The sequence below is a fragment of the Bactrocera oleae genome, chromosome 6 (assembly GCF_042242935.1).
Source record: "Bactrocera oleae isolate idBacOlea1 chromosome 6, idBacOlea1, whole genome shotgun sequence".
Classification (NCBI taxonomy): Eukaryota; Metazoa; Arthropoda; class Insecta; order Diptera; family Tephritidae; genus Bactrocera; species Bactrocera oleae.
The window spans coordinates 19,186,619-19,212,489 of record NC_091540.1 but is presented as its reverse complement, the minus strand read 5'-3'; the positions used below and the strand labels follow the sequence as shown (position 1 = coordinate 19,212,489).

The 25,871-nt window shown below is 33.8% G+C and overlaps 1 protein-coding gene across 2 annotated transcripts in view; it reads right to left on the bottom strand.

The window, feature by feature from the left end:
* Lmpt (four and a half LIM domains protein limpet) overlaps positions 1–25,871 on the bottom strand; it is a 213,349-nt gene that overhangs the window by 85,489 nt on the left and 101,989 nt on the right. Inside the window, exon 1 of one of the 2 annotated variants that reach the window (XM_014232866.3) lies at positions 19,947–20,437. The exons of the other annotated variant lie outside the window; for it this stretch is intronic. Within the exon in view, the coding sequence (XP_014088341.1) occupies positions 19,947–20,203 (257 nt within the window). The 5' untranslated portion in view covers positions 20,204–20,437. Of the gene's footprint in view, positions 1–19,946; positions 20,438–25,871 lie in introns of those variants that run through there. 2 annotated transcript variants of the gene reach the window in all.

The following is a 25,871-nucleotide window of genomic DNA, read 5'->3' as shown; positions in this document are numbered from 1 at the left end:
AAGAGCAGAACAAACTCAAAACAGGCACTATCGCCAACGACAACAAAAAAAAAACCAAAAGGCAAAGCTAAAAGCGTATAGGGAAACTGGGGCTGTAATCGCTGCTGAGCAATGCTCTTAGCAAGCGAATCATATAACATATATGTACGTTACGTATATTTTACATGCATGTATATGTACGTATGCATAGGAATATGTCATATGCCCTACAAGAAACTGCTGATGGGTTCACCAACATACTCACATTTATTATGTCAGTACTGACAGACAAATGAACAGTAAAACGACTGTCAATGTTTACGATTTTTCCGAAAGCAAATTCTGTATACGTCGAAAAGAGACAGCATACATTTCCATAGAAGTTTCGAGAAGTTGTGAAATACCTATGTAGCTGTTATTTCGTGCGATAAACCAAAAGTGTTGTGTGCTCTTGTGCAATAACTCTTTTTGCGTTAAAAAAATAATTTTCAATAATTTCATTTTTATTTAGGCATTTTTAAATTCAGAAATATCTATGAACTGGAAAAACAAGTACAGCAGAGCTTTTGAGAGGAGCAAGCATGGAATTAAGTAAACATTTCTTTTCATAATTTACTATTTAATTATATTTTTCCTTTTATATATTTATGTGTATTATTATTACTAATTTTAATTAAAAAATTTAAATTTATTAAAGAAATAAAAAATATATTATCTACTGCGCAAAAGAAAATTTCACTTGTGATAGATTTACAGCCATGACTGACAATTGATGCTCAGCTTTGATGGACTTATGGTCAGAAATGACTTAGAAAAAGACATGAGAGTGAGCAGTATAGATATATAGTGAATCAATTCCGAATACCCATGTGTTAAAGAGAATCAAGCTCACACGCATTGTTTGTTTACATCAGTTTTCAACAAGGCTCTTAAAAAAATGATAGAAACTTTGTTCTGCGCGCTGACAAAATTTTTCAGCTATGACTGTTATATTACCGGTCAGATGACTGTCATTGTTCTGTTAGGGTAAATTACAAAATGAGCGAGAAGAGAACACAAATTGCATTCACACAAATTTACTCACATACATTGGATCATATGAGGAATGGACGCTAATGCGGAAGACAAGTCCATATTTGCATGTACCTACATACATATACATACATATGCCCATGCGATTGTGGGATAATGCAACGATGCATTTGCACTTGTTACTTTGTATGCAAATAAATGTTTTATATGCTACATGCACATACATATGCCCAAACATGCAAATACACCCCAGTAGGAAATACCAGTCGTTAATTATCAAACTTTTAAACCACATTCAGTACGTTGTTGCAAGAGTTGAAATCATCTGAGTACTCCTACCTAAGCGAACTGTGAATTTAGAGCAGATTACAGGCTTGCTTGTTTAAAGGTTAATTTATTTGGCTTTATATGAATAATATAATATAAGCGAAAATTCCTTTTCCTTGAAAATATATGGGATGTTTGTCTTAATGGGTTAGACCAGTCTAGAGCCTCCAAAAAAACGTAACTTTAACAATTTCTTCTGTGAGTAAAGCAAAATCAAATTTGATATACCTATTAAATATGTATTTGAGAGTATAAATCTGAGAAATCGTGTTTTCCAAGAGGCCCTCTACGGGCGATTGTGATTCCAGAAACTCGTTTTATGCAAAACAAAATAAACAAGTAAGGAAAGGCTAAGTTCGGGTGTAACTGAACATTTTACACTCTTGCAAATTGCAAGAAACGAATTAAGGGAAAAGGACACACTGTTGAGAAAGAGATTATTTCTGAATTCCGATTCTTCATTAAGATTTCTTACATATTGACCGATAGATGCGGTATAAAATGAAGCGGAGGTTCGAAAATATTTATGTCAGCTTTTACCTATTTTTGATACAAGTTATAGGGCGAATACCCGAAGAGAACTATTTGTGTAAAGTTTTATTGTGATAACTTTATTTCTGTTTGATTTGTATACTGTTAAGTGAAAGAATCAGGTAAAAGTTTGTGTGTTGGAATGAAGCGTGGTTGTTATCCGATTTCGCGGTGTCTAATAGAAAGGTTTTGCTAACATTACCCACCATATTTGGTTGAAATCGGTCGAGTAGTTCCAGAGATAAAGGTGGGCGGTGCCAGACTTATTGTCCAATTTTCATACCAGATCCTATAAAGCCCTTCTCTATTATCCTGGTTGTGAAATTAAATGGTTGCTCATTTATTAAGTGAGTAATCGTACTTTTAGTAATTTTCAACAACTTTTAGTAATTTTCAACATAACCGTTATATAGGTAGTGGGCGTGGTTACTATCCGATTTTACCCATTTTCATAGAAAGAAGAGGTGATAAAATTACTTCTTCTCAGCAAGTTTGGTTGACATATCTTAAGAGGTTTGACATATATATGTACATTAAATCATTTAGGGGGCCGAGCCACGCTCACATTTTTAGCCCACAGTTGTCCTTGACTACTGCGATCTCCCGTACCAAATTACAGTTTTGTATCTTAATTTGCGGCTCAGTTATGGCACTTTAAAGCCTTTCATTTAATGGTGTTTGGTGGGCGTGGCAATGGTCCGACTCCACTCATCGGCATTACCAACCTCCCTTGGGTACCAAAGAATATGTGTACCAAGTTTCATAAGATATCTAAACTTTTACTCAACTTATCGCTTGCACGGACAGACGGCCGGACAGACAGTCACCCGGATTTCAACTCGTCTCGTCATCCTGGTCATTTACATCCATATAACTTTTACATGATAACCGTGACAACCGTTAGGTGAACAAAACTAATATATTCTGTAGCAACATATTGCAAGAGTATAAAAAACGTAATGCTTTTCTACATAAGAAATGCTAATAAAGTAGCAAGTGAACAGGGTTCAACTTTTGAACAAAACAAGAAAAAAGTTAACTTCAGCTGCACCGAAGCTATAATACCAGAGAATGTTATTGAATTAATTATTTATTAATGCTCTTCACAAAAAAAAAGATTCCATACAAGAACTTGTGTTTGATCGGTCAGTATATATGGCAGCTCTAGGCAGTAGTGAACCGATCTGAAAACACCGTTGTTTCGGATAATAATGCATGGCAAATATCGTGAAGATATGTATATATCTATTCAAATAAAAAATTTTTCCATACAAAAACTTCATTCCGATCATTCAGTTTGTATCTCAGCTATGTATATGATATAGTGGTCCGATATCGATGGTACCGACAACTGAGCAGCTCCTTGGGCAAAAAAGATCGTATGCAAAATTTCAGATTGTTATCTCAAAAATATTGCGACTATTTCGGATATATACAGACAGACAGACCGACATGGTTAAATCGACTCAGTTCGTCACGCTGATAATTTATGGTATATACATATATATTAAATAAGGTTTCCGACGTTTTTTCTGGGTGCTAAAAACTTCGTGGCGAACTTAGTATACACTGTTCAGTGTATAAAATAAAGAACCATCGTTACCCGACTTGAAAAATGTAGTTTCAAGAAAAATCGCATTTAGTCTTACGGACTGAAGCTAACTGACCTAAACTTTTCAACACTACAACGGATTCCACCAGGGAAATGTTTTTTTTTTACTAATCTAACAATGAAGTAATGTTTTTAAGATTATAAAGTGCATTTTAAGCTAAGAAACAAGATAATAGATTTTTGGTAAATCCTGTATAAACCTAAACCCTTAGCGCAGATATCTTTTGGCTCTACTTCAGTTAATTTGAAATGTCATTCCATTATTTCAAACAAATAATATTTTGACTGTAAAAAATACGCAAGCAACTCAAAATTTTACTTAAGACTATAATTAAAATAAAAACATATCTAAATATAACCTCTTTGAGTTTGAATATTTTTATAAAAACTTAACTTTTTCCTACAGGAAACTACAGGAAATATATGTATGTGCATTAGAGGCGAGTTGTTTTTTTTTATATTTAAATCACTTATGCGGGAAATAGTCTACGGGTCATTCTGAACAACTTTGCCTAAGATATTGGGTTTAGAACCGGTTTCGAGCCAGCGATTTTTTGGTGAAATTTAATTTTTTTGGGATTATTATTTTATTAATATTTCGTCAGATTTTAGGATATCCGTAAGAAATTTAATACATAGATACATTTTGAGATTCTATTGAATATTTGTCGAATCGGCCAGATCGGACAACTATATCACTTATCTCCCATACGCGATTTTTCCATTTTTTTTTTGGCTCCCTGAAATCAACCTGCTCTAATGTACATACGTATCTGGTTGGGTTCATCCGCAACTTTCGAATCGTGAGTATATTACTTCAGAGTGCCTTACAAGAGAAATGTTCTCGTAAGTCTCACAGTTGACTCCGCGACAACCACCACCCTCGCAACTTCTTATTCACTTCCATTGTCGTCTATTGCAGGGGCATCCAATCAATGTCAGCAGCAGCAACAGCAACATCAACAACAACTGCCTCAACTCAACGACGCTTGCACGTGCGTGTTTTGTGAAGTGAGTAAACTGGCGATGTAGCTGTTGTTGACATTGCTCTTACTTTTCATGGACCACATATGTATTTGAGTGAGTGCAGGTGTATATGAGTACATTGTGCGCGGAGTAGAGTCTGCCGCCATTGCTTTTGTTCTCACTCACTTGACATTGTAATGCAGCTGTTGCTGTTCATCAGGATTTTCGCTTTTCACATAAACGCGAGCGAAGGAGTGCTTCTGTTGTAACAGAGATATTCTTTGCGACCATTGTTGCTGACTTGATGACTGAACTTTGTAGTATTTGCTGCTTTTGTTAATACTTGTATTTGCCTTTGAATTGACTTTTTATGTTGATAATCCGTGTCCGCCTGCCAATTGCAACAGGTTTCATGGGATAGTAAACAATATCTGCGTAACTGACTCTACTCAGAATTTTTAATCCGAGTTTGAACTATTTTTTCCTACTGGTACATGCGGAGCAATAATTTATTAACCCATTTTTAAGACAGCAATTTAGTGAATTGTGTTGTTGATGAGGTGATTTTCATTAAAAAAAATTTTCAATAGCTTCAAATTTTATGTTTTAAATGATACTAGAGAAATAATGGTTTCCCACCAGAGAGATTTTTGGGGCTTTCAATTTCATCTTATAATTTTTAATAAAGAATACAACAAATTTTGTATTCCAATATCCTCACATACATTATACCCTAAACAGGGTATATTAAGATTGCCACGAAGTTTGAAACACCCAGATGGAACCGTCGGAGATCTTATAAAATATATATATAAATAATTAACGGAACTAGTCTCTCAGTTTTTGACATATCGATCTAAAATTTTGCTACATCCTTTTCTCTCCCAGAAGTTGCTTATGTCGGAGCCGACGATATCATTTAACTATAACATAGAGCTGCTATACAAACTGCATGATCAAAATTAAGTCCCTGTATGGAAAACTTGAACTTTTCATTTCAAGAGGATGCCTCTACAAGAAAATTGGTAGAAATTACATATAACCCAAAGCATCGCGACAATCTGCGATGAAATTTTTCAGATCGGACTACTATAGCATATAGCTGCCATTACAACTGATCAATCAAAATAGAATAAAGATCTTTTTATACCTTTTTATGCTATTAAAAATGGTGTTATAGCTTCAGTACTAACGATGTTAAAGCTTTTTTTTTTGTTTTAATAATTTATATTATTAAGTTTGGGTTTGGTTATGCCGTTATTTATTATTTAGTCCCTACTGTCAATCAGCATGAGTCGACTAGGCAAAGATCCAAATAATAAAACTTTATTATCTAAAAATTCTAGACGAACCGTTAGTTAGTTGATGGAACATTGAGTTCACGCCCGAGGACAAGTCTCTCCTGCATTCATTCAGCTCATGGTCAGGAGATACGAGGCTCTTTTTCAGGGATAATGGGATGCCCAACTCTTTCCAGTGTGAGAGCGCCTCAAAATTAGCGTTTTTTTATAACATTTTCCATTGTAGCCATATCGGACAAAATATTGCAATAATTTTTGGGCATTTAAATTAAAATACCCAACATTTATTAAGATTAAATATTATTATACATGTATCCGTTAAACATATGGAAAAACTATTTTAATCCATTTCTGTTATTTTGTGATATATTATGGTGTATACATTAATTCGTGCGGTTTTCTAAGAGAGGGCTCTACTAGTATTATTTCGCGTCTTATTCATCTGTGGCTATATTCATTTCAAAGGTACTGCCATTTCGCGTCGTTTTCAGTAGATATAAATTGTTTGAGCGTAAACAACCAATTGTTTCATTCATTTGAAAATGTCGAAATTTGTACCAGATAAAGTGTTTTTGCGGGGAGTTCTTCTTCATTATTTTAACATGAAGAAAAGTGCTGCCGAAAGCCATCGTGTTTTACTGGACGTTTATGGTGACCATGCTTTAGCCGAACGAACGTGCCTAAAGTGGTTTGCACGGTTTAAAAGTGACAATTTCGACTTAGACGACGGAGAACGACCCGGACAGCCAAACAAACTTCAAGACGAAGAATTGGAGACATTTCTCGGCGCAGATGCATGCCAGACGCAAGAAGAACTTGCAAAAGTATTAGGAGTTGATCAAGCAACCGTTTCCAGACGATTAAAATCATTAGGATTCATCCAGAAGCTTTGAAATTGGGTGCCTTATGAATTAAAGCCAAGAGACGTCGAACGTCGATTCTGCATGTCGGAAATGTTGCTTCAACGCCACCAAAAGAAGTCGTTTTTGCATCGGATTGTCACTGGCGACGAAAAATGGATTCATTATGATAACCCAAAGCGCAAGAAATCGTATGTGAAGCCCGGCCAACCATCAACATCCACGGCAAAGCCGAATATCCATGCTGCTAAGGTTATGCTATGTATTTGGTGGGACCACAAGGGCGTGCTCTATTATGAGCTATTGAAATCGGGTCAGACGATCAATGGGGACCTCTACCGAAAACAATTGATTCGTTTGAAAAAGGCCATCGCGGAAAAACGACCAGAATATGCGACCAGACACGAATCAATAATTTTTCATCATGACAACGCTCGGCCACATGTTGCAAGGCCAGTTAAAAACTATTTGGAAAACTGTGGGTGGGAAGTTCTACCTCACCCGCCTTATAGCACAGACATAGCACCTTCCGATTACCACTTGTTCAGATCAATGCAGAATGCCCTCACCGGAGTACGCTTCTCTTCAGAACAGGGTATCAGAAATTGAATTGATTCTTTCTTGACCTCCAAGCCGGAGAAGTTCTTTTGGGATGGGATCCACAAACTGCCAGAAAGATGGGCAAACATCATAGCTTCCGATGGGCAATACTTTGAACATTAAATGTATAACAATTTTTTCACAATAAAGTCTTAATTTTCGTAAAAAAAACCGCACGAATTAATGCATACACCATACAACCATTGATTTTTGAACGTTCAATATCATTTGCAGTTAAAAATTAATATTACGATGCATGGCATCACAAAATATTTCATCACATACATTTCAATTTCGCGTTTTCTTTCGTTTTCATTGTTTTCCAGTTTTTGTTAGTGATCTTAAACAGCAGCAACAAACTCAACTTTGACAGTTGCCTCTGTTCAGGAGATTTTGACGTTTAGCAATTGCGCTCTTATTTCCAGTGAGAGATGAGTCTCTTTTTCTCTGCTCCTTTCTGTAGTGTTTGTTTTTATTTTTACACATAGCTTTCAAATAAATTTACGCTTTAATCAGAGAACGTAAATGGTTCTTCTAAGTTATTTGCTTTAATGACCGATGATTCTAATCACGACAGAATAAAATATAATGATGAAAATATAATATTATATAGAGATTAAAACAAAATTAGATATACTTAAATTTCAAAATATTTTTAATGCACATTATTTTATAGCTATGTTGGTTGGGCATAAAACGCAAATGTACTCGTGCATGCATTTATAACTAGATATGTACATTTACGATTTGTTTCACAATTGCAATTTCGCAAAATAAGTTAGGTTACACCTGTGAAGTGTGTGCGTGAAAGACTTTTGTTTATACACATTAGAGTGTCAGTTATTTCCCCAATTGATTTTTTGTTAGATCAAAAATCCCAATGTTATATATATGGGGGAAAAATGATTTAGATACGGTTCAAATTGAAAATAAAGTGCTTGCTTACGCTAATCCTTTTTTTAGGGCCAAAACTGAAACTTACCAACGTCCAGCAAAAAGAACTGAACTTGGGAAATAAGAAACACCCTAATACACACACCTATGCGCTTATATATGTTTGAAAGACTTAAAATAGCTATTTATTTTGCCATACTTTTGCCATGTCTCAGGATTTTCACTATTCATTTTTATTTCATTTCTACAAATGGTTTTCTGGAAAATATTCAAAGCATATTTCGTGCCTCCATCTGGAAGCTTTGTATCAACCTACATACACATGTATATATGTATATACAAATATATATCTATATCTACTCGTATACATGAAATGTTTATTTATTTACGCACATTTGAGCAGCAGATAGTTAAATAAACATGTTAAAGGCATCATATTAAATGCTTACCGTGCGAAGCGGCCGCACAGTGGCACGAGTTAAAAACTAAAATGATTACACAGAAGCGTTGAATATTTGTTGCATGCGTCGTTTGAATTAATTAAAAATTGTCTATTTATTAATTTATGCACTTATTTAAAAAAATTAAATGTCACGTTATGTCTGAGGTAAACTCCTAAACTTCTAACTTTAGTAAAATTTAGCACGCTATGTTCAGTTTGATCCAACTTAAAAAATACGATAGTTCATGTCTCAATAATGTTAAAAGTCAAAACAATTCATAAACAAATAACTTTATTTTTAAAGGTAAGCATGCGTTCAAAATACAAAAAGAAAAATAATTATAATAAGTATAATTACTTTTGAGTAAAATGGAAAATTCATTATCTTTTCCGTTGGCAAATATTTGTATCAATCGTTTTCAAAATTAAACCTCAAGTAGAACCCCATGAACTCTTATACTGGCATTATCGTTTTTGTCTTTATTCTAAAATAATAAAAAAAACATAATATTGTAGTACTTAATGTATACAATAGCTATAACAACGTGTGAGCGGATCGATTAATTGATATATAAATCATATTGTAATTTATATGAATGTTCTTTATTGATGACATGAGAAACAAAATAGTTTTAAATGTTTTAATTATACAAATAATTTGGAAAGGCGCTCTCTCCAACTTTATTTTACAAAAAGGTTTAGATTAACCACAGCCGATTAAAAAAACCGAATTTCGTCCACTGTGCAAGATTGTGACGAGGTACAAGCACTTTTCTATCTTCTTTAATTTTCTTTTTATACTCTCGCACCATTTAGTAACAAAGACTATAATCGTTTTGTTCACCTATGTTAACGGTTGTTTGTAACACCTAAAACGGAATAGATATAGAGTTATATATATATATATGTATATAAATGATCAGGATGACTAAACTAGTTGAATACCAATAAACGAAAACCTTTAAAGTGCTATAACCAAGCCACAAATTAAGATATACATCTATATGGAGAGGCCTTTAAGTTTTAAAAAAATAGGCGTGAGCCCCTTGTAAGTTTATCGTACATGTGTCACAAACAACTTAAGCTGGCTATATCACCCAACTTGCTGTGGACAAGTCCCTTAACACTTCCTTATTCAGTGTGAAAATAGGTGAAATGAAGTGATAACCCAGTGAACACCCATATAACGGTTATGTTGAAAACTACTAAAGGTGCGATAACTCACTAAGCAAACACGTCAGAAGAATTAAATATTTCAGTAAAGATAGGTTTTCTAAGATATCGGTGTGAAAATTGTAAATGTGCGTGGCATCGTCCACCTTGAGGTCCTATATCTTTGGAACTACTCGACTAGTATAAACGAAATTTGATGTAAAACATTATGCTTGTATCCTTAAGCCATAGCGCCCCATATATCATAACTTAAAAATGAGAGTTTTATTTATTAAATTACGTGAAAATATGTTTTCGGGTATACTTCAGTGATGTCAAAAGTTATAGGGATTTTTCACCCGACCTAAACCCGCTTACGTCGGTCAGTATGTGTGATATTTTACACTCGGACTTAGCCCTTTTCCTACTTGTGTAATATACATTTGTGCCAACACCTGGAAGTATTTTCCAGGCTTAGATCTGTGCAACTTGCGAGAGTATAAAATATCTTTTCCACCCGAACATAGCACGTCCTTACTTGTTTTTTATGTGTTTTTTTTGTTCTTCCTAACATTGAAAGTAATGTTTGAGACTTTCGAGTGCAGGTCTTAAAATGATTTCTTTACCATATTTTTACGTATTTTTTAACAGTTTCCGAAATGAGGTTAATGAAAATAATCAAATTAAGAAAATATTTACATTTCTTTAGTCTTGTGCATCTTTGGCATACAGTCATAGAATTTGGCGACTCCTTGCATGCATAAGAAGTTCACAGATGTTTAATGTTGTCTTTCAATTAAATTGAGCTTGTGTGAGTGGAAACATTATTTATTATTAAGTTTCGTTTACTTACGAATTTTGCATGGATATAAATAGATGTATACATATAAGTTTAAATAACACTTTGTCGTTGCCAAAATACATATTTTGTATGTAAATTGTTAATGAAATTAAACAGTTGAGAATAAATAAAAGAAGGCAGCAAATCTTTCGCAGAAACAAATAAATCAATTCATCGGCAGGCGCAAGGAAAGAACAAGAAAATAGTGTGAAATCGTTAGAGAAGTGAGCCAAAAATACAACAAAGGCCGAAATCGAGAGAAATTCGGCGCTTTGGGGGGATTTTCAGAAAATTTACTTTGAAACTTTGAAATAGTATTAGCAATAATAACTACATGAAAGCTGGTAAAGAGATGTAACATGATTGCACCCAAAATGTAAATATACTTTCACCAGCAAAGAACGATTCCAAACACTTTATAGCTTCAATATCAATCATTAACATTCCAAATATATTCAAATATAATTCCCGGCAATGTTTTAAAACATCAATGCTTGTATTAGTGAGGTTCTTACTTATTCCACAATAAAACGCTACAAGCTTTAAGTTCAGAGGCATTAGTTAATGGATTCATACGCATTGTTTTCGGAACGTCTGTCCTTTTTAATGTCTATAACTTACCTTCTTCCATACAACTTTGACAATTTATGTCCTTACCGCATAATGCTTATTGAACAATGGCCTCTAAGAACTGCTACAGCACATCTACTGCTATCTTAATAACAGCCACTTCTGCCTGAAAAACTTTACTGTGGTCCAGTAGCATAAAGCTAAGTTGGACGGAGAGCTCCTTACACAAAAAAAGTGTCCGTGAAAAAGCTTTTTCAAAAGCAATATAAATATATATGTCATTAACATTAGAATCGAAAACAATAAGCCACACAAAGCAGCATTTAAATCCCACAGATGTTCTCTATAAAAACTATTCACAACTTTGAATTCGAAGTATTTTTTCTCTTAATGCGTTAATTGGAATTTCGACCACAAGTCACCTAAGGCAATTTACGACTACAGTACGATAAATTATTCTTGTTTTACATCTTCTTTCCACCAACCGCTATTTTTTTAAAATTACTTACTAAAATTCGGCACAAGATACCCACAGGATAATTAAAATAGGTATGATGATCAATTTAAACATTCAACCCTTTTAATAATCCACATAATATACACCTTGTTGTAAAACATCAAACTAATCAAGAAATTTCCAGTTGATAACTTGAAATTTCCGTGTGAAAGCCAACTAGACGGAAAAATATCACATATTCTTTAAAATTACGTACATATGCGGGTATGTCTCATAAATCTAAGATATGTACATATATATATTTTTTGAACTAGTATGAGGCTGGTAAGTCTATGAAATCTGAAAATTCTGATCTTCTAAGACATCAACATTAAACAAGGAAGGGCTTACATAAATTTCATACTCTCGCCATTTCCAAAGATCAAAGCCGGAGAGATATTTTCAGTTATTGGCAAAATGGAATGGAGGGCTAAGTTCGGGGGTAACCGAACACTTAGTATTAAAAAATTGCGGAATTCCACATTCACTAACCGATGAAAGCGTGAAAGGATTACAATCATGTTTGGTATCTTTTTGAGACATGGATATGCGGCATAAAGTCTGCTAAAGTAACGAAATTCAAAATATATATCATATGTAATTCATTGACCAATTTCTGCATTAAACTATAGTACTATATCCTATATTATACTTTTATTTAATTTTAGTAAGATATATTACAATTTGCCCCATATATACGGTATACAGGCAACGTGGAGTTTGAATTATATTAGACATATTGTTATTTAGCCATAAGGGCACACTGTTATTAAATCGAAATGATATTTGAAGTTATTTAAGATAACATACTTTTGGCTGGTATACAAGTATAAGTTATAAAGTCAACCAGAAGTTGGGAAATCTTTATATTAGTTATATGGGCTAAAAGAACTATTGACCCGATTTTATTCGTTTTTGTCACAAGCCTATAGTATTATGAGAAAAAGATTCTCTCTTCTCTTCAATAAAATATCTCATGCACAGACCGATATTTTCTGTAAAAAAAACACGTCCCCATCTTCGGTAGCCCCAGAAGGCACTATTTGTGCAAAGTTTTATCCCCCTATATTAATTGGTGCTTGATTTGTTTACTGTAAAGTTAAAGAACCATGTGTACTATAAAATTATGAGAAATAGGCTCCATTTTGCCAATTTTCGAACCATAATATATGAATTTCAGGATAATATTAGGTTGAAATTGGTCTGGCAGATCCTGACACATAGGTTTTTACCTTAAGCTGGGCAGTGTCCACGTCCAATGCTCAATTTTGATACCGGCATCGATAAAGCCCTTTCTTAGCCCGAATAGATTTGTCCTGAGCAATTCTCGTTGATTTAGCTTAAGTGGTTTGGGAGGCACACCTTTAAACATTTTTATACTCACAGATGCCCCTCCCTAATGCCATCTGTTGTACGAAATAAAAATTTTATTTCTTGATAGGGAGTTTAGTTATGGGAAGTTATGGTATGGTGCAACGGAATATATGTACAAACAAAGTTTCATCAAGATATCTCAGTTTCTACTCCTGTCATAGCTTGTACAGACGAATGGACGGACAGTCACGCAGATTTCAACTCGTGGCGTCATCCTGATCATTAATGGTATATATAAATATAGGTATATAACTCTATATCTAGCTTAATTAGTTTTAGGTGATACAAACAAGCGTTAGATGAACAAAACTATTATAGGTACTCTGTAGCAACATGTTGCGACAGTAATAAAATTCCAGTTCTTTGCTTGGACATAGAGAGTTTGCTTACTAGTTGAGCTTACGGCTCATTTCTGCAGGGTATATGGATTTATATGGTGTAGATACATATATGGGGATATAAACAGTTATAGGTTTCTTTCATTTTCCCATCTTTTAGTATTAAAGCAAGCAAAAGCATAAAATGTCATAATTGATGGAGTCACACACTTGCCATTTACGAATTTGCAATCATTGCTGTACATCTGCTTTTCTCACATACACTTGTATCTATGGTACACGCATCGAGGAGTTCAAATTGTCGCAGTTAAATTACAACTTGCATGTAAACAAATTTCCAATCTTATCACGTCTTCGCCAACTTGTGACAGTTTTACGAGGCTCATTTTCATTTCATTGCTTCATCACAGAGCAAGCCGGCACGCAGTCAGTGACGCGTCTACCAACTTTTTACTGCTACGCCTGTATGCTTGAACATGGGTATGTAGGTATGTAAGCACATCTCTTCATCAATAACCCCGTTTAGCTTGGTACCAATTTGCAATGAAGTTGCTTCGGCCATAATATACGCCACACTTGGCTGCCCGCGGCGATGCCCGCCGGAGGGGCCGCTAATGTTGCCAAACCTATTGACTAGGTTGTTGTTTTTATGCACATACATACATGCATATTCAGTGCTGCTAGGCCAGTCTACTTTTCACTGTCTTCGACTAAGTATTCCCCACTTTTACACTTTTTATGCTGTGCTATTTTAATAAATTGCAAATTAATCTACACACATAAATGCAGCCACAACAGGTTGCCAGCTAAATTTTCATTCTTCACTTCTAGCTACGAAAACATATATTTGTATGTGTATATGTATGTAGGTATAGATATTGCTGGTGCATGTAGTTGTTGATACTGTTTCGAATCCATTTAAAAGGATATTCAATTCAACTGCAATGACCTTTGAAGTTGTTTGTTATACCCTCGCAACATGTCGCAACTTTATAATAGTTTCGTTCACCTAACGGTTGTTTGTAGCACTACCGGATATTTAATTATAATTTAATTCCGGATATGCGAAATTAGTCGTCGAATTACGTCCGCCCACATATACTACTTTGAAATATTTGTCCTCTTGCAACATGTTGCTAGATAGTATAATATTTTTGTTCACATAACTGTTGTTTCTAACACGTAAAACTAATCGAGATAGATATCGGGCAATACATATTACATATAAATAATCAGGATGACAAGACGAGTTGAAATCCGGATGTCTGTCTGTCCGTCCGCTCGTACAAGCTGTAACTTGAGTAAAATTTGAGATATCGTCATGAAACTTGGTTTATTAGTACGTGGCATGTTAATAGTATGTTGTATTGGTAAAAATAGATAAAATCTCGTCAATACTATCGTCAACTCCCATATACTACATATAATGATTTTCTTTTTTCTAACACGTTTATGTCGTACAGCGTGTAAGTTATATATTTAAAAAATTGTCTTAAAATATATTCTCAAGTACTTCATATTAAGCCCGTCCCTTTCTCTGCTTCCAATATACCCCATATAATGATTTCCGTCTTTCCGTCTTGATGGCTTACTTGCCAGACCATTTCTTACAACATCAGATATATATGCTACAGAGAAGGCGCTATGAGAATGAATACAATGAATTTGCTGAATGAACTAAAGCTCTTCCACATATTCTGACATCTGTAAGAATAAACAGGCAGACGGAGAAGTTCTTTCGTATCGTGCCAATGAGACCGACACAACGATTTTGCAATCTTCCATTTTTCCGACACCAATTAATTTCCTAGGTTCTCAACAACCTGTATGTAGTCAGAGGAAAAACATCTGGGTGCAAACATATTATAGCCAAGCTCAGAATTTTATGAAACAGTATCAGGTAGTTCTCATTGCAACCTTAAGGAAAATGAGTAATGTGCCTAGTCTCTAATAAAGGGTATTTCGTTCAAAAAAATAAATATGGGTATTTTCACGCCATATGTTTCGGAAAGAGCAAAGCTCTAACTTAATTTTTATTTCATATTCATTTTAGTAGAATAAACTTGTTGCTACTTTAGCTCGAAAAGCTAATGTTCGCTATATACACACAAGGCGATTTGCTAATCCATTACTATGTCATTACTCTGTGAAAATCTCTGAGATAGCACACTTGAAATGGTGAATTAAAATCTTATTAAAAGTGCACTTGCGTCAGTTAAAAATTCTCTTTATCGACGTGGCTCATAAATTTTAATAGCCACCCTAAAATAGCTGAGATTACAGCTATGTTAAATGATAGACACGTCGAAACAAAACACTCAGTCAGCGAAGCGGCACTAATGTGCCCCAAAATTATGCCAGCGTGTTCAAATGTTATCCAATTAAAATTTGCAGTTTACAGAATTCAACAGATTTTGATCTTATTAAAATTTTGATAAGCGTATTTATACATCCAAATACATGCATTGTATTGTATATCTACAATTTATTTATTAATACATATTTTCTTTGTCATTCACAACCCAAAAAGTGAACGCCGGACAACATTGGTAATATATATACATATATTTTATATGCATACAATATATTAACCATATGTACATAAAAGAAAGGCTGCAAGAAATTTTTTAGATTTTATAGCTTTATCTTCATTTTATTTATTATTTTTATATAATATATAATTCCAAAAAACGAATACTTCTATTTTCATGAGAGAATTTATTGTATAGAACTAGTTTTTGAGAATTAAAAATTTTGTATTTCGATTTCACCTTAGAATCTTGAATGAATTTTTCATAGTTTTCGTTGTTGTGTTCGTGGAGTATCAACAAAAGCGAAAATACTAATGCCAATGAATGCTAGTGACAACAATAGCGAAGCAAGCACCAAGTCAACAATGGAAAGAGAAGCGAATCAAAGGAGATGAACAAGTCAACAATAATTGTTTGGCCGCAATGGGCATGGCTTTGATGTGTATGTGAGTGTGTTTGATTTTGTTATCAATTTTGTTTAATTTCTGCTTTTAAGCTGCTTGCTTTTTATTATACAAATAATGTCACACTATTTTAACACTTACTTTTATGCATCACTTTGGAGCTATTTAAAGGTGTCGTCTGCTGTCTGTGTTTATGGATTGAAGCATAGCAGTTTAACGTGTGCTCAAGTGTTCAAAGTTCATGAAGAGAATAGACACCTGACGACAAAGAAATCTAGGTGTATAACCGACGAATATACGTACATTATGAGTACACTTGTTAACAAAAGTTTATCTTTTTTTGTCACATGGAAACAATTTTCAATGTATTAGGGCCACTAAAGAATAATATGTTCAATAAAATATGAAACCAAAACATATATTTTCTTAAAAAGTGCAAACATCAGCTACTTTTTGAGAAATTATTGCTTATCGCTTACAAAAGTATGAAAAGACTCTAAACTAAAAACTAAAAAAAAAATCTAAACTATACTAAAACAATTAAGGAAGGGCTTAGTTCGGGTGTAACCGAATATTTCATACTCATGCAACTTGCAAGGATCACATACGGGGAAATTCCTTCAACTAATTAATTTTATAAAATATATAACTCATAAACTCACCGACATATGGAGCATTGGGTTTGTTAGAATAACGAAAATCATTATACCATATGTGTTATATGAGGGTTTCGGTAATTCGTAGACCATCAATATATTTTCGGCATTAAACTGTAGTATGGCCAATATTATTCGTTAAGTTAATTTTGTTAAGATATCTTACATATGGACCGATTTAATTGGAATAAAGTTAATCAGAAGTTTTAAAGTCTTATCTTTGGTATATGAGAGATAGGGATAGTATTGAACCGCTTTTATCCATTATTGCCATTACTACGGAAAAAGATGATCTCTGAGTTTCATTAAGATAACTCGCTGATGATAATGGGCTGATGTTTGCGGTATAAAGTTAGCCGGAAGTCGAAAATGTTTCTATTAAAGTCAGTATTCGTGCACAGTTGTATCCCGATACATTCATTGGTGCTTAATTTGTATACTAGAAAGTGAAGGAATCAGATGGAATTTAAAATTGTGTAATAGGGGAAACCACGTCTGTTGTTCGATATCGCCCATTTTCACACGGCATGACATAAGAATGTCAAAATAATGCTACGTGCATTAATTTCCATTGCGATATCTCAATTTTTACTTAAGTTACAGCTGTCTTGGACGGACGGACAGTCACTCGGAATTCAACTCGTCTTGTCATCCAGATCATGTATATATACATAACCCTATGTCTATCTCGATCGAACATATATTTATGTAAGCAAATCTTTAGCACTTAATGAAACTCAAAATCAAGCATTCCGGTATAAATTCGAACGGGATTGTTAAAATTAGTAAGCTAGTCATGTAAGCACCCCTCTTGTTTGTGGACCATTTTGGCCTTTATTACTGTGTATGAAATTGAGATGTCATTGTAAAGGTTATTCTAAACACTACGACAGAAAGTAATGTTATTATTTTCATAATACGATTTTATGATTTTGCGAAGAGGTTAAATAAAGATTGGATATCTGGCCACAAAGTAAAATTATAATAGAAATTTATTTCATGTGTTTTCTAAACTTTCCGAGTTGCGAATCGAAGCATCTCATTGTTCATAATTGAAATTTCAAGACTTCTGTAGTAACGAAAATACGTGTGGAAATATTATATATGAATCCAAATATATATATGCATTTGGTAGGGCTGGTGAGTCAAAGAATCTAACTAACGAAACTCAATTAAAAGCATGTCGAAAAAATTAAACTAAATTATGAAACGCTCTTAAAAATCAATTTTATATGTTTGCGATGCATATATTATATTAAGAGTGTTCTTAAATTCCCCAGACTTTAACAATTTATTTGGAAAATATTCAGAGTTTACAATATGGTAAAAAAACTTAATTTATTAAAACAAAAATTAAATTAAAAATATTATATTTCATTACTTTTATATTTTATATTATTTTATACTATAATTCAAACTGTCAAGCTTTAATTTATAACAAGCCTACACAACGGACCGCCTCTTAACATTGCGTTCGGATACACCTAATGCGTAATGAAATGATTAAAGCAATAAACACACAACACAAACAACAATTCCGACTTGGCCCTGTGTCCATTTTTGCATGCCATTTATATTCAATCCAACACACATACTCATATCGAATTCGACATCTTACACAAAAACGAGGCTTACATAAAAACGCAGAGAATGGAGTATGTGGAAAATTCAGTAAAAAAAAAACGATTCGCCGTTTAAAATCACATATGAATGGCTAAAATTGAGTGCATAGGTTGTTTAACAACAATGAGTCGAAAACAAGCCGGTAGCAACAACTGAAATATACAGTTGTGTGAAAAAATCATGATTTTGAAAAGATGCAATATGAGCATGACATTTTTAGCAAGTTTTTAAAGCTACCGAGTAGCACAATATTATTAAACATTGCTACTTCATTGTAAACAATTATAAACAGTAAATAAATTTACTGTTAGGTTTTTTAAAATAGGAAAAATAACTAAGGTGATTTCAGGGAAACTGTATTACATATTTATTTCAAAAACTTCTTATTAGGGGTGTTGTGGAATCCAAGACAGATTTGCGTAGTTTTCAGAATTGCAAACCAATTCTGATTTTCAATAGTGTCACAGAATCTGATTGGATTTTCGTCTTTCGAACATATGCAAAGCCAATATTCGAATCAGCTCTTTACTATTGTGACAAAATTTACAAATAAATAAATTTGGAAGCGTTTAATAAATTTGAAATATCAAATAAAATCTATAAGTTCCGCTATTTTAGCTTTTCTTTTATTGGAAGAAAAAAACAACCAAAATATTAAAAGGCAGATTAAAATTAAATTACGTTTATTACGTTTGTAAATCCTCCTTATATATCTGGATATAATAATTATGACATTTTGTGTTTTATTCTTATGAGGTCCCTTTAGAAATAACGATAAATTAAATCATAACAATAATATTAATTATTTTCTTAACTAACATTTCAAATCTGTCAGTGAGTATCCTCTTGCTTTGTTTCTGATAACAAAACCGATACAATTTCTGTTTCGAACGTCAAACCAATAATATCTGAATCATGACATATACTACATTTTTTTTTATCGGTTTCAATTCTGATTTCGACAACTATCAGATTCTACAACACCTCTGATTAACTTATTCGCTCAACTTTTTTGGCAAATATGGCAGATGATAGCTCACCTGTTGTTTGGTCTGTATTTAAAATGTTCTTCTAGCACAAATCATTCTTAATGTTAAAAAGTGGTTTAAATGTTTGTTAATTATGGACAAGCTTTTGGTTTTTTGATTTGAAAGTAAAACATAATCTTAGAGATAACTCTTCCTATCTTATAACCAAACTAATTTTTTACCGAAATTAGAGTTAAAGGAAATGTAAGATCTTTCAAGCTTAATCTTAAATAAGATTTTTAAATATGTTCCAAGGCTAACATTTATTTTTTAATTTCATTGTTTTAACACACACTTCTACACTTAATGATGCTATTACTTTGAACGCCACCGTACAGTGTAGTTGTTAGCTGCAATACAATGAGAGAGCACAATTGCACACCACTTACCTTCTTATCATATTATTTTCATTCGCTTTGTTTTCCTTTTGTTGATGATTTATGTTGTTCTTATTTTCAATTTGTTTAGCATAAAGTAGTGCCTTTGATTTCTTACGGCGAATGGCCATGTGACGTTCACGCGTTAAAAATTTTGGTTGTTTCCGAATCAGAATCGGTTGTATGGCGAATTCATCGCACAATTTAATTTTAGGAATCTTATTAAGGATTTGCGGTTTCGCACTTTCAATGCACGAGGGAAGACGCATTTTTGCAAACTGAGTTTAATGGACAGAAGGACTTTTATTATTATTTAGGTGAGTAAAGCAAAGTTTCCAGCTCTCAATTCTTCACTTCGACAGTTTGTTAAGCGCCCGGATTCAAAACGCAACTGAGTTGCTAACGGCGAGCGTTTCGTTGAGCGCGACGTGCAAATACGGAGGCCGACGAGGTCAGTCAAATTACACGACAGCTGTTATATCAGTCGTTTGCGCGCAACTAATTGTTAAGTAATGTCTTTCGTCTAAATTTTCTTATTTATTTTATTTATTATTTTGCTTCACTTCACTAATTCACTTTTGTTATGTTTAATTTTTATATGTATGAAGGAAAGGGAAAATACGCCCCGTCATACAGAAAACAGCTCAATTTTGAAACGCTTCAGTGTTTTTAATCGTAAAATATATGCATGTACAATATAGGTTTCTACACATGTATATATGTATGTATACTCGTAGAGTAAGGCACACATACATATCTACTGATAAGCACTGTTTACCACTTTAATTTGACTCATTTTGAACAACTGCAGTCGTCAATGCTTTATAATCGCCGATGTTTAAATGTATGCACGAAGACACATATATAAATGTATGTATGTATATATGTATGTATTTACTCATATGTCAAATGACTGTCACTTATCTGCGTACGCGATAAGATATGTTGCACATGCTCACAGGCGCGTTAAGACACGAAATACGAATTATTATCGCATGTCACCGAAAAGTTATTGTTGCTTCGATGCGAATAAATTGCGGCTAACAAAAGACTCAATTAGCATAAATTAGCCGAAAGTGACAACTGAATCGCCGATCGAACAGCTGTTCGAAAAGCGTGCTTTCGGCAAACACAAAATAGTAATTTAACAAAGAAACGTGAGACACTGAGTATAAGCAGTTTGAAGACACCGCACGATAGCCGACACGAAAAGATTCACTCTCTTCACAGCTTTTGACTCTAGCGATATCGTCTGCTTTGATTACCACTTGAATGTCAACTGAATGAATAAAACAGCTGTGATTAGGCGGTAGCTCCTCGTTTGACAAAGTGTCGAAGCCCTACTTTAAAAGCCTCGTCGTGGTTTCAAAACAAAAGTACATACTCTTCTGTATTTGCTTACTCAGACACAAATGCTTATGCAGCTATATTTATATCTTGCATATACAAACATATGTTTCAACATATAAAGTGTACTTTAGGGTGGAGCGACTTTTTTGAAATCGCTTTGGTAGATCTACCTTTTCAGTTCTGAAAGCAGCAAAATACTATCTGAATGATTGACTATTTGCAATGATGTTATGAGATGCCTCTGAGATCATTATGTGATTTTATATTTCGGTATATTCCAGTTATTTATCTTAGTAGTTAAAAACAACTTATTATCGCTAAATGCACATTTTCACCTCATTGCTGTGTGAAATTTCACTCATTTTTTCATATCTACTTAAAAAGAGGTTCCTCAAGTCTTGGTACAAAGGTAACATTTTATTATAATCTTACATAAAATTGTTTACATATACATATATCCTTCATCTTAATGTTAGTATATTTATTTTTCGAAAGATTTGCAGAAGATGTGGAGTGTGTGGCAACCACTCGGTGCTTCGCGAGTTTAATCCGTCCGAGACAAATACCAATTTTCTAAAAAAGGGATTTGCTATCTTCACTTGTTCCTTTCAAAAGAATTAGAATTTTTTATTCATAAGTTAGCGTTAAGACGACCCTTATGATAAGAGGAGGAAGCCGATCAAACACCTAACACACGTTGTGCATCCAGCCAACTACTTCACGTGTAATTTGTAGTCACATGTCAACATGAAGCCAACTATACACAAAAGTATCCCACATCGCACGGCACACATGTGACGAGAGACAGTCTAAGGACAGCGCAAGGGATGGAGAGAGGTTGCATTGCCACTGTTGGGTTGAATTGACAATCAAACGTAATATACATATGTAGATATGTTCGACGAAAGAAGAACAAAAATATTTATCGTACAAAGCTTGAACATACTGAGGATATCCTTCACCATAATATTAGATGATTGAACTCGATTTAAAAGAAGCAATGAAGTAGCTTAATACTGCATGCATCTGCAAGAATTTCAGAAAAAAAGGTTACAGTCTAAACTGATTCCATTCAGCCTAAACCACATTATGTTTATGAAAACATCGAAAAATCGCATATGTATGTATATTGATCAACATAAACGCCTGAAAGTCAGCTAGAAAATCGAAAATCATTATATCGGGTGTATTTCGACTAGGAGAAAGTCTGAACTGATTACGTTAACTGATGACATTAACATACTCAAGTATATTCGGAAACATGTTTCCACCCAATTTTATTTAGATAACACTCACTGTGACCGACATATACGGCATAATATCTGCTAAACTAACGAAAATCATTATACATATGTGTGTATGGTAGTATGTAACATAGGAGCTGTGGTAATTCGTTGCCTAATTATACCCATTTTTTGCGATGAACTATAATACATCCATTATAATATATTGTATTGACCGATGTATACGGTATAAAGTCAAATAGAAATATGAAATCCTTATATTGGGTATATGGGTGCTAGAAGTAGTATTGACCTGATTAAATACATTTCTGGCATTACGATATAATTATTATCAGAAAAGCCTACTCTATGAATTTCATTAAGAAACCGCGCAGATTGATCGATAATTACGGTATAAAGTCAGCCGGAAGTTCGAAAATTTTTATATTTGGTGAGAAAATGAGGAGTGAGAAAATAATTATCCGATTTTATGCATTTTTGACACGAGGGTACATTAATAACAGCAAAATATTATCTTAGAATTTCATTAATATATCTCACAGATAAACCGATATTTTTGTTAAAGAGTCAACCATAGGTACTGAGATCACAAAGGCACTAGTAGAAGAATCATATGGAATTTATGATCTGATCATTTATATATATATGTACATGTATATAACCCTATACATATCTCGGTTGATTTTATATGATACAAACAACCGTTAGTTGAACAAAACTATTATACTATGTAGCAACATGTTTGAAATTTATAAAAAGGTTGCATTGGGCACAGGAAAACATCAACCGTGATTGGAGCAATGTATTATATGTTAATATTTATAAATGAGTGAGCTTTTGTGTTTTTCAACCCCTTGAGACGTGTTTGGCTAAGAAAAGGAGGAGCATTTATTCAAAAGAGTGTTAAGCACCTCCAAAAGGTGCATGTTTAGGATGATTCTCTGCTTATAGATTTGGAGTTTTGAGGTGCTTCACGGAAAACCTGAACGCCATTAGAAAAATAAATGTGTATTAAAAGGGTTTACTTACGTCATTTGAAATGCTTTAATGCGAAAATAACAATGCTTGGTTACTGAAAGAAGACAATGAACTAAAACATATGAGCAGACACTGTACTCAATTGAAACAAGAAAACCATATTGGTACATTAGATTGGGCATCACAGTCACAAGACGCCATTGCAATACAGAATGTTTACACTTTAATGTAAGCCATAATATCAAAAAAAAAATTTAAGTCAACAAAAGATTTTATTCGGCTATTCCAACATACCTCTAGGTCGCTTTCTGTGGAATATGCGGAAAATTTAGTTGCAAGTTGCCATCAAAGATGTCAGCCAATGATGGACAACGCGAGAGATTCGAGCAAGTATTGAATAAACATCAGCTATATATAACAAAATACTGCATTTTTTTATACTCTCGCAACCTGTTGCTACAGAGTATAATAGTTTGGTTCACCTAACGGTTGTTTGTATCACCTAAAACTAATCGAGTTAGATATAGGGTTATATATATATAAATGATCAGGATGAAGAGACGAGTTGAAATCCGGGTGACTGTCTGTCCGTCCGTCCGTCCGTGCAAGCTCTAACTTGAGTAAAAATTGAGATATCTTTATGAAACTTGGTAGACATGTTTCTTGGTACCGTGAGACGGTTGGTATTGCAGATGGGCGTAATCGGACCACTGCCACGCCCACAAAACGCCATTAATCAAAAACAAATAACTTGCCATAACTAAGCTCCGCAATAAGATACAAGACTGTTATTTGGTACACAGGATCACATTAAGGAGGGGCATCTGCAGTTAAAACTTTTTTTTAAAAAGTGGGCGTGGTCCCGCCTCTAATAGGTTTAATGTGCATATCTCCTAAACCGCTAATGCTATAATAACAAAATTCACTAGAAGCAAATGTTTTTAGCACTTCTATTGACGGTGTGAAAATAGTTGAAATCGGGTGGCAACTCCGCCCACTCCCCATATAACGGTACTGTTAAAAACTACTAAAAGCGCGATAAATCAAGCACTAAACACGCCAGAGACATTAAATTTTATCTCTGAGATGGTATAAGATGACTTTATAGGAACCGCGTTCAAAATTAGACAGTGGGCGTGGCGCAGCCCACTTTTAGGTGAAAACCCATATCTTGAGATCTGCTCAACCGATTTCAACCAAATTCGGTGCATAACGTTCTTTTCATGTTTCTATGTCATAGTGCGAAAATGGGCGAAATCGGACTACAACCACGCTTACTTCCCATGTAACACCATTTTCAATTCCATCTGATTCTTTCACTTTCCACTATGCAAATCAGGTAACAATGATTATATCGGGGTAAAACTTTGCGTGAATAATGCAAATAAAGTATGCCACCTTGCGGCCAAAAATTGTCTAAATCGAACCAAAACTGTTCAAACCCCTAAGTACTAAATATGTGGACCCCAGTGCCTATAGTTGACCTTCTACCGAAAATATCAGTCAATCCACAAAGAAATCTCAAACGAGTATACCATTTGACTTTGCGAGAGTATAAAATGTTCGGTTACATCCGAACTTAGCCCTTCCTTACTTGTTTAATTATAACATTTCTCCCAATAAACTCTACCTACACTTTGGAAAACCTACACTTTGGAAAACGAAACGAGACGCACTGTACATATTAGTTTTGAGTGCTTATTTAATACTACATTGAAGATACGACAGGCCGTCATAGTATCAACCAATATTTTGCACGTATTTCACTTTTTACATCATTTGACTAGTTTATTTCCATAAAATCTTTCTGTTCCCACTCAATAATTGGGTAACACAAATTTACTACAAGTTGTTAATATGACAATTAATGTTGGTTAATGTAAAAGTAAATCACATTCAACTTTTTCAAATGAATAAAAGAGGGTAGGGAATACTTAGGCACTGCCGGAAAATTTATGTTCGAAATGAAATTTTTTTTTTGTAACAAAATAAAGGAAAGTTACGAGACACATATATAGCCAATGCTATTAATATGTCGAGTAAGTGATAACAAACTAACGGATGCGGTTACTATTGCATAACTTGCGGATCCAAACTTCATTTTGTATGCTATCCATTTTGACACGAGATAATTGCGAGAAAAAAATACATTTTGTACATACTGCAAATTGCTCTTCAATCTCTAACTAAAAAATTATACAAAAATGTAATTATATAATTGCAAAGAGGAACGAAGACCAGATAAACTAGAGAAAATATTACGCATAGCTAAGTGTTCGCTCCGAAAAAAGCAATAAACTACAATAGAAGATTAATTAATACCTGATTCCATTTCATGAAGAGACATTTTCAATATCTTTTCATC